This window comes from Cibotium barometz, chromosome 35, assembly GCF_041138505.1.
Source record: "Cibotium barometz isolate CiBa-2024 chromosome 35, ASM4113850v1, whole genome shotgun sequence".
Classification (NCBI taxonomy): Eukaryota; Viridiplantae; Streptophyta; class Polypodiopsida; order Cyatheales; family Cibotiaceae; genus Cibotium; species Cibotium barometz.
Window position 1 is genome coordinate 51311698 of NC_141080.1, and position 14466 is coordinate 51326163.

The 14466-nt window shown below is 41.8% G+C and overlaps 1 protein-coding gene across 1 annotated transcript; it reads right to left on the reverse strand.

Moving 5' to 3' along the window:
- Positions 1-2663: 2663 nt before the first annotated feature.
- On the reverse strand, positions 2664-4887 carry LOC147618578 (protein BIIDXI-like). The gene is made up of 3 exons (XM_086775038.1): positions 4706-4887; positions 4063-4602; positions 2664-3592 (listed from the first exon to the last, which is right to left on the reverse strand). The coding sequence occupies exons 1-3, from the start codon at positions 4782-4784 to the stop codon at positions 2958-2960; spliced, it is 1254 nt and encodes a 417-aa protein (XP_086631164.1). The 5' UTR covers positions 4785-4887; the 3' UTR covers positions 2664-2957.
- Positions 4888-14466: the final 9579 nt, after the last annotated feature.

Below are 14466 nucleotides of genomic sequence, written 5' to 3' on the forward strand. Positions count from 1 at the left end.
GAGACTTCTTGGATATGCAAAATTGCTCATCATACTATATATCATTAGAAAGGTCTCGAAGAGTAGATTCCAAATGTCTAAATTTCACTCACTTTTGAGTTGATTTTGTAAAAATTTCACCATGATTCCATTTTTTAGAGAGAGAATGCGTACAAATCCTTAAAGGACCCAATTTGAGTCCAAATTTTCTCTAATGTTTGATATATGTCAGCACAAAGGATCAGGCGGCTTACATCTTCATGAAGGCACTTGGTACAAAGAAGCTTGTTCAGGAGCTTACTTGGACTGCAGTGTGTGGAGTTGAGCTCAAGGGGGAGTGCTCAGATATCCAGCTCAACTAGTGCTGCAAATGACCCGCCTAGGTGATAGCTTCCACACTTATGCCACTGGCATGGCTGGTGAAATTATAGTTTATATACTATCAATGTGAACGACAGACTGTGATAGCCATATTAAGATTACTAGAGTATAGCATAGTTATAGTGCTAGCTCATATAGTAAGATTCACACTATGGACCGATCATTATATGTTATAGTAGGAGAGTACTTTCCCTTATAATATATTCTCTTATCTCTTTATGTTAATGATTGTAGGAGAGTAATTTTCCTTATAATATATACTCTTATCTCTTTATGTTAATGCTTATAGAGAAGATAAAAAGATAGAAGAAACTTTAGCCATCCATCTCTCTTTTGTGTTTTGCTCTCTCTTATACATGTGTTTGCTTGCAACAAGGAACTCAAGCTCTCTCTCTCTCTCTTGCATTCTCTTTAAAATACATGTACCTACTACAACTAACCTTATCACCGCCAACCCTTTAGGTACATCTCTCGATTAAGGGACCATGGCGTGTATATGTCTGGCCCATGGTACAACCCATCACCTCTTGGAGAACCCTCGACTTCTAGCAACTACTTCATGTTGAGAATCCACACTACTTTCACAACCCAAGGAGGCCTAACATAAACAACCTCTATATCACATATCACTTTTCATGACGCCTCGACAAGATACCTACCCATCAGGGCTACCTAAAGCTTCCCATCGCCTTACCTTGCATATGGTTGTGGGACCATATCCCAAACCATACCACTTAACCTCAGTCACACCAGCTAAATCCATGGCATATCCAAGACAACGCATACCATGCACTTCTTGTAGTAGCTTCAACACCAACTTGGGTAACGCGAGGACGTGGTTACCAGTAGACACGAGGGTATGTTAACCACTCTATAGTTTAACACGATTTTACTTGCCCGACCTATCGTCATAAGGCACTTTGCCAACTTACTCGCACAAAAGGACACTTATCTTTTGTAAGATAACACTAGAACATATAAAGCAGCCTTATTATAGGAAAAGTCTACAGACTTAGTGTACATAGTTACTTAAGACTAGCAATAGAGACTAAACCATTGTTAAGTTTAGCCAACCTAGCGTGAAAATTAATCACTTGTATATAAGTCATTTTTTATAGTAAGAAATACACAATCATTCGCTTGTAATAGTTTTCTTGTGAGCTCTTCTTCTTCCCCCTTCTTGCTTGCTTGCATCACGAAGGATCATCTTTTGTAGGTTTTCCTCTTCCATTAGCTTCTTCACAAGTACCTCCTCAAACACGCGAAGTAAGTAATAATTCACTTATTGTATGCACATAAAATTTACAATTCTATCCAAGCGAGAACGGAAAGTCCGAATTTGCCCACTAGCCGCAAAGAGATGTGCACGTAGCCATTTGTACTTCTTTTGTCAAAGATCAAAGGAAAAAGTGGCATATCTTGGTTAGTGGCATCTTGGTTACTACGGATTTATCCTGTTCAAACAGGAGTACCCGGGTTGTCACTCATGCCTCTAAAGACTCTAAAGAGGCATCTTGGTTACCGAGGATTCTCGTTACTATCCAAACTGGAAAAGAAACAACTCAGCTTTGAATCCCACAAGCTTCTTCACGAGAGTAAAGCTATAGGGCAACTATAGTGTCCTATCGAACAAAATTTTCTGAGCCAAAAATGCGTTTCGGGCGCGTCTGGACGTCCGTTTTTCAGAAAGCAGGCAAAATTGGATAGCATGCAACACATATTCTCTTGGATAGTATGGTTCATCCTCTTAGCAATGCCATTTTATGGAGGCGTGTATGGGGCAGTCAATTCCCTCTTGATTCCTTTTGAATCAGAGAACTACTAAAATGCCTTAGAGACATATTCCCCATAATTGTCAGTTCTCAGACACTTTAGTCTCTTGCCAGATTGATTCTCCATAAGGGTGACAAACTTTTGAAACACTGTCAAAACATCATCCTTTTTCCTCAAAGGATACATCCGCACCTTGCATGAGAAGTCATTTATGAACGTGACAAAGTATCATGCACCACCCATAGATAAAGTAGACATAGGCCCACATAAATCACTATGAATGAATACTAGTGTTACCTTGAAGATTAGCGTTTAAGATCGTTGATTCCACCTAACAGATAGTGGGCCTACATGGAGCTGCCACAGACCCATTTTATTCGGAGTCTGGGATGGGCTCTAAGAGAAGAAGCCATATGTTTCGAGAGAGAGAGAAAAAAAACAGAAAAACCCTTTCTACTATTGATGGCATGGCCTGTAGAACACATGGCATCAAATGGAGACAGATGCACGAATCACAGCAAGGCTGTCTTGCGAAAAAAGAAGAAGCATTGGAGTCAGAATGATGATCTCCTCCCAGCCTAGGGGAAAAGACCAGTCTGATCAATTATTACATCATATTTCGGTTGTCCAGATTAAAATAGGATGAAACTGAGTACATCCAAATAAAAATGGGGTGATATGTGAAGTACAGTTGTTTGGTTTAGGAGACAAAGCATGATTGTGACATCCCCCCTGCTTCTAAACAGTTATCGGCAACTGAAAAGCATCCAAATATGTCTGAAGCAAATGCGGGCATGAGAGATACAAGAATGCCTGGTCGAAAATTATGTGAAAGGGTTTTTCTCACCATATGGAGGCCACAAAACATTTGCAGCAAGACTGGAGAAGAGGAGGACGGCAGTATTAACAGAGAGGTGGTATAGGCTCCTAGAAAAAGAAGATGAAGAAGAAGAAGCAAGAGCAAGCACCACATTGTCGATGACAGGGCCACAAAAGAGGAAGTCCACCTCCTCATTGCGCAGGAGGTTCACAAAGGAGATGTTGGTTGTGTCAGAGAATGCCCTGAACTTCATAGTGTAGTTCTCATAGCTCCCTGAGCCCATTGAGTTGTGGGTGAAATTGGTTGTCCCATCCCCTGCTGTGACTTGCACACTCATGTTTCCCTGGCAAAGATCCTTGCCATCCCCCATGGCAAAGCTCAATGCATACTCTGCCCCATTGGAAGAGCTCACTACCTGCTGCAGGCTGGCACCAGGCCCTCCTACCAGCTCAACCGCTGCAGCACCCTCTGGAACAAAGAAGTGGCCGGAATCAATGTACCTCACCGTCGACAACCCAACCATCCACCCAGGAAGTGGTGAGGTGCTCATGTTTGTGATGTCCTGCAGTAGCACCCCATAGGAAGAGTTGGGAAGCAAGTAAGGTCCCTCCTCGAAGCCTCCATTCATCAGCAAGTTTTCTGCAGCGTCACACTAACTCATCATTGTGTATACAACCAACCTTTGACAGAACAAGAATGAAAGATCCACAAGAGATGTGCATGAAAGCATTCAGCACTTGTACAAACTAAAGGAAGGCATATCAACACGACTTTGAAGATGGCAGCAGGCAGCTGAAAGCCATATGCAAAAGATTACATGCTCCTGTGTGTAAGCTTCCCCCCCCCGTTGCTCCGATTTGTGACACATACACATAGGCTTTCTGGTGGCTGCATAGTATGGCTGTCCCCTCGCAACCCCTCATTAGGAGGGCCTAGCAGCATTGTTACCATGACTTTGCCCCTTTCTCATCCTTCCTTTCAACTGTTACCCTTCCTCATGACTTCATTTAAATTTAAATGAAAGATTATGCTCGATTTCCATGGGGGATGCATGCTCATGCAAAAGCGTACTTCCATGAAATGTAGTCATGCTTGATGGAAACGCATACCGGAGGAGCTGACTGTTGTTGTGGTGGTAAGTTTCTTCAAGAAGACTGTATCGACGACAGGGCCACAGGTGATGTTGGGGTCTTGCTGTTGCGGCGCCAATTCTTGGCTGAGCTGGTTGCTGAAGGTGAGGTTTGTCTGGCTAGAGACTGGGATGAAGCCCCAAGCGTGGGTCTCCCAGGTGACGTCGCTGTACTCCTGGTGGAGCATGAAGGAGGAGGCGGTGGCGGTGGCGGTGGCGGAGTCGTCCACACTGAGGAGGTCAATGGAGGAACAATTCTGTCCGGCGGACGCGAGCGTAAAAGTAAGGGAGTAGGCGGCGCCTGGCTGAGCGGCGAAGGCTTGGCTGATTCGCCCGTTCCTGCCAAGTTGGACTGCCCGCCCGTTGTCTGGAAGAGAGATGTTGCCGCCCGCCTGGATGTATTGGACGGTGCCGCGTATTTGCCATCCCGGCAACGCCTCCACCTCCACCTCCTGCACGGTGTCGTTGAGAGGCGGGCCTTGAGAGAAATCCCCATTGTGCAAAGCTACCAAGGAGTCATCTTCATATATTTCGCAAACACAAAGGGAAGAACGACGAGGAGAGTTTTGGTCAGGGGCAAAGCCTTACATGACGACATATGCAGTGGAGAAGAAGACCCCTACCTGGAACTGCGAAATGCAGAAGAAGCTGAGAAATGCCGAAGAAGCTGAGAGTGAGCTGTCGGAGCTTAAGAGGAGGCATGCTCGTCCCGATCAGAGGGTGCGCTTGTGTGTGTCTTCACGGTGGTGTGCCTTATTATTATTCGGTCTGGATCGCACTCGCCAGCCAGCAGGACGTCCACACCAACGTTGACGGTAGGTGCCGTCGGGCGGCCAGCGTCGCGCGGACGGAGGACTGGGGTCGCCACGCACGCGGTGTGATGGTACAGCACGCGGCTTTCTAACATTTTGACTTGTGTGAGGATCTCGAGAAGGTAGTAGACGTGTCACTTAAAACATTGTTTATTAGCTCCCCCAAAACAAAGCGTCTTCTTTTTCACACTACTTTTCCCTTGGAAGTTCGGATGGGAGCGGGCTCGCTTCCCTTGTGAGAGACGAAATTTTCCATAAGTGAGAGACATTTCATCAACATGCTTGTGGTGCTTCCGATAAAGTACCTTCTTTGAAAACATAAAAAATGAACTCCAAAACTAGTATTTAAAAAGAAAAGAAGACAATTTTTTAAGATGATTCATCCTAGCTTGTTGTCATGATCTTCCTGCGCGATCACACAATAAGGGGTACTGATTTTGATGATGAAAGAATAGAAACTATATAGAAGTATTCACAGATGGCTACCTAGGTTCAATAACTTTAAGGTTCCCTATTGGAAGTCAACGCTCCACCCTTGATTGTCAAGATCGGTTGTTTGGCGATGTTTACCGATATGTTAAAAATGAGAGAGGTGTTAGAATATAATGCTCCACTCTTAGTGCGGTGTACTCTAAATCCCAATCACATCCCATAGGTAGAAAATGAGGAAGGTGAACTAGAATACAATGCTCCACTCTTAGTGCAATGTACTCTAGATCCCAATCACATCCCATAGGTTTTGCAAGATGCAAGATGCACTCTTCACGTTAAAACAAGCCCTCATACCATTCCAAACATTAATGAATCACAATCTTATGATAAGGGGCCTTGCAAAATAGAGCAAAATCTCCTCTAGATGATCACCCATAGGTGAACTACCTATGTTCTTAGTATGGTGCTTTTTTGAAACTCTAGATATGTGTTCTTATTGCATAAAATACTGGTGATATATGAGTGCAAGAAGAATGTTAACCCCGTTTTGGGTTAACTAAACATCTCTTCCCTACACATGAGACATGAGAGATGGCTTGTAATAAGTGAACGTATGAGAGATGGCTTGTAATAAGTGCTATAAACAACACTATAAGATGTTATATTATGAGAAAAGCTTGCAAATTACCAAGCTCGCTATAAGTTTTTGGATGCCCAAGTGTCAATAAGGGCCAGATGTATATAAGTAAATTTTTTTGATAATCAAATGAGAATCCCCCTTTATGCCAATTGAGTCTTGCTTGTCTACTTGCTTTTTGTGCTTGAGTCTTGTATGACAGAGAGTTGAGAGAAGTTTGCATGATTGTTAGTGCATGTGCCTCTTGTCCCCATTATGTGAGATTACAAGAGTGAGAGGAGTGAGTGTCCTTGGAGGTCTATGTGGAGCTCCTTGTAGTGATAACAAAGGAGTGGAAATCGAAGGAGAAGAAGCTAGCACCAACTAGTGGAGCTTGGAGTCTTTGAGGGATACAAGCTTGGGAATTGGCAAGTCTCCCATGATATGTTAAGGTAAGCATGACTTGATATTGGAGCATTCTCTCAAAGAGTGATGCAAGCCATGCCATTTTTAGGTATGCTACCAGGGAATCTGGGAAAGCAATCAATTCTTTTCCTACTCCTTTTTTAGTCCAAATTTGAGTTTTGCCTTTTTGTGATAGAGAAGTGGATAAGATTGAAAAAGATAGGAAAAAGAGAAGAGAAAACCAGTGTTTTTTATACTTTTAGTTATTGTTTATGATTTGTAGGCATTAAACAAGCTAAGAAAAGGTTGAAAAAGATAGGATAAAGAGAAGAGAAAACTAGTGTTTTTTATCCTTTTAATTATTGTGTCTAATTTGTATGCATTAAACAAGCTAAGAAAAGCACATTGTCAAAAATTTATCATTTGCATTAATTTATACAGTGTAAGGCTTGCTGTGACAAGACAAAATCACGTCGTGGTTATAAAAGAATTGTCCCATATATTAAATTTTAAAAAATAAAAAATTAGAAAAAAATAGGAGCCATAGGATCCGATTGCTTAATTCCCCATGTGCATGGGTCCATACTAGACTATTTGATAGTCATATCATGACTGTGATTCCATTTTTTGTATAATCATGCCCGTGACCTGTGATCACGATCCCGTGTAAATCATGGGTGTCAGAGTTGACCAAGGATGACTCCCAAAAATTATGACATAATCAACCGATCAATTGAACATTATATTTATTCCTATCTTATCTAAAGCACGTCGTGATCAAAAGGCGCTTTGTGAGTGACTGGTAATCACAACAGAGGCACTATGATCAAGTAGTTGTGATTACATTTTATGATTAGGACCATGACTAATAATCATGCTAGTTAAAATTCAATGGAAGTGGTGAAGATTTGGATCAATATCTAGGATCTCTGATTTTATATTCACGTGATCACAAAATTTTTTTTGTTGATAACATGTGTTAACATGTTATTAACATGTTCACATGTTAACATGTTTTCAAAAAAGCCGGTGGCAAGCGACCTGGTAACCGGATAAAATCCCGCCGGGCTTTTGCTATACCCGGCGGGCCCACCAGGATAAAGCAAAACCCGGCGGGTCCCTGCGGGATCGTCATATAGCCCGGCGGGGTACAATTTCCTATATATATGGGCCCGGGGGGCCCTTTGGGATTTCATTGCTGACAGCATACACAGGTAATGAAACTTGTGTGTGTGTGTGTATGTGGGTGTGTTCGTGCGGGCAGCCGCCCCCCACTGTCGCAATGCGCGGCAGGATGTGGGTAGTCCGCCACATGAGGGATGTGTGTGTGGGTGAGTTCGTGCGGGCAGCCGCCCATTGTCGCAATGCGCGACAGGATTTGGGTGGCCCGCCACACGACTGGTGTGTGTGTAAGGCCATTCTTCGGAATGGTGCTTACCCTGGGGCACTTAGTCGGTAACGCGGCTAGTCTGTGTCCTATGGTAAGTATGGCACGCCGTAGCGGTACTAGTCGGTAACGCGGCAAGCATAGTATCGTTATGGCGATGTCACCTTTCCCTTCCCTTCCCTTTGTCAAATGAGGACATACGGTCGGTAACGCGGCCAGTGTATGTTCGTATCCTATTGGTATTCCCATAGAATCGGGCGGCATTTTGTCGTTAACGCGGCAAGTTGGTGTCGTCCGCTAGTGCATAAATTGTTTTTTGCATATTGCGGCATTTGATCGTTAACGCGGTCGAAAAAGTGTCGTAAATTTGCTTGCGTATTTCGGCATATGATCGTTAACGCGGTTGAATAAATGTCGTAAATTTGTTTGATTTGACTTGTATTGTTTTTATTGTGTTTGATCCATGCGATACTTGGTTGCTAACGCGGCATGAGTATTTCATGGATCAAAGTTTACATCATATTGTCTAAACGTTTTATTTTATAATATCATGATTCGTAACTCGAAAAATATGAATATCTGTCTCTTCTTACTCCCCTCTCTCTCTCATGATACACTTCACAACTCTTTCTCTATCTCTCTCATGATTCACTTCACAACACGATAGATGTGTAGATAATGATTTTTTTTTATTTCTCTTAAAATATACATAATTCTTAATAATTTCTTTTTTCTCCCTCTATTTACTTAAAAATTAAAACAGTACATTATTTTCCTCTTTAGGAACTCACAAAAACATTAAAAATGTCATCTAATGTTTCTTCTCTCTATCTGTCACAACTCTCTCTTCCTCTCCTCTCTCTCTCTCTCTCTCATGATACACTTCACAATTCTCTCTCTCTCTCTCGCAATGATACACTTCACAACTCTCTCTCTCTCTCTCTCATGATACACTTCACATCTCTCTCTCTATCACGATAGGTGTGTAGATGAGGAGTGCTTTAGGATTACAAAACATTATTTTTCTCTCTTTAGGAACTCACAAAACTATAAAAAATGTCATTTAATTTTTCCTCTCTCTATCTGTCACACCTCTCTCTCTTCCTTCCCCTCTCTCTCTCTCTCATTCGATAATGTATACACTTCGTAAGTAATAATGCACTTGTTGCGGTTGTCTCACGTTCGATAATGTATTGCATGATGTTGAGTTCAGTAATATTGTTTGATATATTCTGTTTTTGTTTGATCATTGATAAGTAATGATACACTTGTTGCTGTTCTCTCACGTTTGATGATGTATTGGATGATGTTGAGTTCATTAAAATTATTTGATATTCCGTTTTTGTTTGAACATTGACGATATTGATATACTTGTTGCTGTTCCCTCACGTTTGCTTGATGTTGATTTCAATAATGTTTGATATTCTGTTTTTTTGTGTTTAGTGATATTTGCTAGATTTACGAAGACGATCAACATGCTTTCCCCCGAAGAGCGTAGAATCGTTCTGTGAGCAATTCGCATTGAAGCGGTCATCACAGTGTCACAATGTGCTGATGATGTCGTCAAAAAGATCAATGAGTCTGAGATACTCATGCGAGATCTAATAGACCAAATATGGGAAAATGCACAGCGTCGGCTTCGAAGCGGAGGCAACGCTGAGTTGCTTGATAGACAGAAGATAGCAAATTTCAACCATCAACACATAACACAAACCATTTTGGGGAGCATGCGTGTAGCATGCAGTGATCTTAGAGAGTTTCTGCTGAGGCTACAAGTTCCTCCACCCCCCAATGTCCTGTATGTTACAAAGTATTCGATGGGTGGAGCGGCCAGTATATACTACCATGTGGACACTACTACCACTTAATATGTTTAGTGAGGCAAATGCAAAATACTTCCACATGTGCATTGTGCAATGTCCCAATAAATCAAGGTATTTATACAGTGTTCGGCATGGCTAGCGAATATAAACCACCAGGACCTTTAGATGCAACTCCCAGTGCAATTCGTAATTTATTTCAAGAGGAGAGCTAAGAAAAACAAATCCTACTTTTGTATTGATAATTTCTCCGAATATGATCATTTGTACAAGTACTTTTTATTAAATTAATGAAGTGACTTCTTCCTCTATGTCAGTATCTTGCTCCAAAATTCTTTCACCGTTTACTCTCTCGTCTGCTAAATTAAGCTCATCTAAGTCAATGTCTAAATTGTCTTCTATCTCAAGGGTGGTGCACAACGTGCGTCCAACATCAAAGTTCTCGTCTACTACATCATCACAATTGTACATCCATCTGGGCATATCTTCTTCATACTCTTTGCTTTCAATATCTCGCAAGATCTTTTCATTGCAGTACATGTAAACAAGTTTATCTGCTCGATCTGCAAGAAGTCGATTGCGAATAGTACTGTGAATATATTTGTACATGCTCCAGTTTCTTTCTGAGCCTGAGTTTGAAGAGCACTGACTTAGAACCTTCATCGCAAGGTTGCGCAATAAAGCATAATGCTCACCACCATTCATCATCCACCACTTCCATGCAGGTTGCTCTTTAGCCATTTGTTGAACAAGGGAGTTGGAAAATAAACCCTCTTTCAACCGAAATGAGGTCATCTCCTTTATGCACTATACACGATCATCATCATTGTTATAGAAAGTGTTTACCACTTTATAAAAATCTTGCACCACCTCAACATTGGACATCAAATCCACATATTCCAATATTCAGGATCTAACATGTAAGCAGCACTGTGCAGTGGTGAATGCGCTCCAATCCATCTAGCATGAAAGTACTTCAACAGAACTTTTCTTTGTCTACTGGAGAATGGTACACGCCATTGCTTTTCCACCACTGAATGCTCTAATTTCTCAGGACACTCCAAACTCCGCTGGACAGTCCACCATTGCATCCATGCTTTTCCGAGATTAGGCGCTCTTTGATCAAGACTTCGTACAGCATACATAACAGGCATCATTACATGGTATGCATCCATCACACTGTTCCACCAACTTCTTCTCGTAAAGCGCTCCCTTCAAGACTTTGATTTTCTCTTTCACTTTTTCAAGTTGAGTGTTCTCCCAGTCATGAAATGCCATGCATGTAAATGTTTCGCAAACTGCATCTTTATTTCTAAGAAGAGACTCAAAAGTGTAAAAGTGAGTCTCCGCTGGAAGCTTTAACATAACTGACATGCGAGGTCGAAACATATCTAAAACTCTCTGTCTCTTGAGCATGAATTTCACAAGCTGGCGAGTAGTGTCGACGATTGAGGCAAACCATTTGGTATCATCAGATTTATACCAATCTTTTAATACAAGATTCAAACTATGAGTATTACAGCCTACCGAAAAAATATGTGGATATTGTCGCTGTAGGATTTTGGATGCATTTTTACAATTTTTTGCATTGTCCATGACGACTTGGAATACATTTTTGGCACCCACTTCCTCTATCACACAGAGCTAATGACTTGAGCAATGTAAGCCCCAGTTTTGATTGAACCAGCTGAATCCACGGCACGGATGAAAGTCTCACCTCTAGGTGAAATAACCATTATATTAATTAATGGTTTTCTTTGCACATTAGACCATCCATCACTTACTATACTACATCCAGAAAGCTCTATATTGCTAAGAATTATTCTTTGTACACGTTCTTTTACTTGCGCATAACATTTCTCTAATAGATCATTTCGCATAGCATGGTACGTAGGCGGTGAAAACCCTGGTCCAAACTCACCAATTTTCTTCCATGCTCTCTTCCAATGCTCACTGTCCACCATCATCATAGCACTCCCAGAAAAGTAAATCGCTTCAGCAAGGACGAGTTGTGCATCATCGAGTCGACCTTGACGTAGGCTTTCTTGCAATGAAGTTTGACGCATGGGTATATTTCCTACGTCAAAGTTTCGCTTGCAAGAAGATGCACTGGGTAGATTACTTTCTGGTTGCACATTGCCGTTCGGGGTACAAGTAGGCGATGTAGCGGGAGTTTGATGATTAGAACAAACAGTGTTCTTGCTGCCTTGATACATTAATGGTAGGAGTGTCATGTTTTCTTAAATCTTTCTTTTGAATTTCTTCTCTTATGCGTTTGGCCACTATAGGTGCAGAGGGGTGGGTACATGACTTTTTCTTCGGTCCGCCTAAAAAGTGTTCTCTTAGTCGAGGCGCCCCACCTGATTTTACTGCATGGCATAGCTTACACTCCCAATCTATGAATCGATCACCAACGTTAATTGCATATTGCCACTCTATCCCAGGTGCCTTTTTTTTCCTGCTATTTGAAATTTGGACTCTATTGGAGGTATCACTGGATCCAACATTGTCCTCCATCTCAACAAATAACCTATTCAACCAACCATATAACAATGAATACACAAATGAAAAAACAACAAATCACTCACGTATAACAAAACATACATTAGCAGACAAAGTACTTCGAAACTATCTTGACAAATACAAAAGATCATCACATAACACAAAACTACTTCAAACTATCTTGCAAGGTCTTACTACAAAACTACTTCGAAACTATCATGCACATTGCACCCCCAATGAAGGATGCCTTTTGTACCCAATTAAGGATACTTTACACAATCAAAGATCTATGCTTGCCCAATACTCTAGTATAGGACAATACCTTCTCTAACATTCACAAAAAAAATCAAATATCTATGCTTGCCCAATACTCTAGTATAGGACAATAGACCCTTGTCTACTCTAAACTATATCAAGTATCAAGAACCAATACAAGCCCCTAAGCAGGACTCTTGGCTCCATCAAACCATTCATAAAGCAGAATGAGGTAGATTACGTACGTGGCTCAAATGCAAAGCTGAATGACTCCAAATTTGTCCCTAAATCTCCGCAAGTATTAGCTACGAACCACACCCTGCCCCCAGTTCAAAGAACTAAGGGCGAGTGGCTCAATAGCCTTAGGAGTGCCTACAAGGAAAGACGACAGCCCCTAAAATAAGGACGTTCTTCCCAAGAGGACACTTCTAGCAACTCGAGAGCTCTACAAGTACTTTGAGGAGAGATATCACGCCCCCAAAACAAGGACTATCTCCCCAAAAGTTGTACGATGGGTGTCGGGCAGTGTTTATATACAGAATAATACCCCGCCGGTGTTCCTTGTTTTTCCCGCGGCGGGCCCGCCGGGCTTTTATCTTTCCCGGCGGGCCCACCGGGAAAACTATATACCCCGGCGGGCCCGCCGGGAAAGATAAAAGCCCGGAGGTGTTACGGGACTAGTGGGTTCTGGCAGGTCATTTCTCAGGTCATGTGAATATACAATGTGATCACAAGTTTTAATATGTTAACACTAGGTTTTGTTAACGTGATCACGAAATTGTGAAGACGTTAATGAAATCCCTGTCTAGGATCATCACCCTTGAGCACTCAACCACATCCTTCTTAAGGCATGTCTGATCAAAATCTTGGATAAAAGTTCCATTTGGGTGCAATGTGAATTTTGCCTATTGTATATTTACATGTGCTTGAGCACATCTTCTTAGACGATAGGGCATCCAATTACCAAGGATCCTCTCATCAACACAACTTCGGGTCTATCTAATCATCCATTGTGAGCACTCATTTAAGTGTGTACGAATTGAGGAGACAAGGCATCAAGGAGTGAGGAATCCATGGAGGCCTCCCACAATGAGGAGGCGTTTAGAAGGCCGAAGTGCCTCATATCCAACTAGATCTAATAACCTCTTGCAAGTAACAAGAGGAATGTTAGGATTTCCAAGTAAATCGCACACAAATGCCAGTACATCTAATGTGGGTCAACTAATGGGCAACGAAAGGGAAACACTAGCTAGGGTCCAATCAACACATCCTGTCATTGTAATATTCCAAGAGGTTGGTGGATTGATATCCACCCCCCAACCCAAGGACCAGGATAGGCATCATAAGTGCTGAAAGGTTCCCCACCATTGAAGATATATACCTAGAGAATACATTGTAAGAGGCTGGTGGATTGATATCCACCCCCACCACAACCCACACCTAGGACCAGGATAGGCATCATAAGTGCTGAAAGGTTCCCCACCATTGACGATATAGACCTAGAGAATACACTGCAAGAGGCCCAATTACAAATATAGATCTTGGAGTGAGAAATATTACAATTGGAACTCAGGAGAGAAATGGTTGAGAGAGGTTAGATTGATTCAGCAAGATACACATATAAAGGATATGCTTAAAAACCCCTCATTTATGGACTACGTGAGAAATGTAATTATATGTGCCATGATATGAAAATAGAGCCTAATGTGGAGGACTATGTTTGCCATTCCCCCATTGTTATCAACCTTGCGTTGTCACCTCATGAAGTAACCTATGGTTGACTTAAAAGAGGAAGAGGTGCAACAATCCATTGTTGCCTTAGAAGTGGAAGAGGTGTAAGAATCTTAACAAGGGTGGTGTCGAGAATCTTACCAGGAGGAATTGTAAGACCGCCCCCACATGTAGCAGTCAAAAACAACACCCAATTATCTATTAAGGATGATTAAAGAAATAGAAAAGAAGATTGCTAGGGAGTTGGGTATGACTGGGTATGACTCTTCCACCTCCAAGAGTTTCACAAGCTAAATCGTAACATGTGGAAAAGCTCATGCAAAAATTTCTAGGGAGTTGGGTATGACTAGGTATGACTCTTCCACCTCTAAGAGTTTCACAAGCTAAATCGTAACATGTGGAAAAGCTCATGCAAAAATTTACA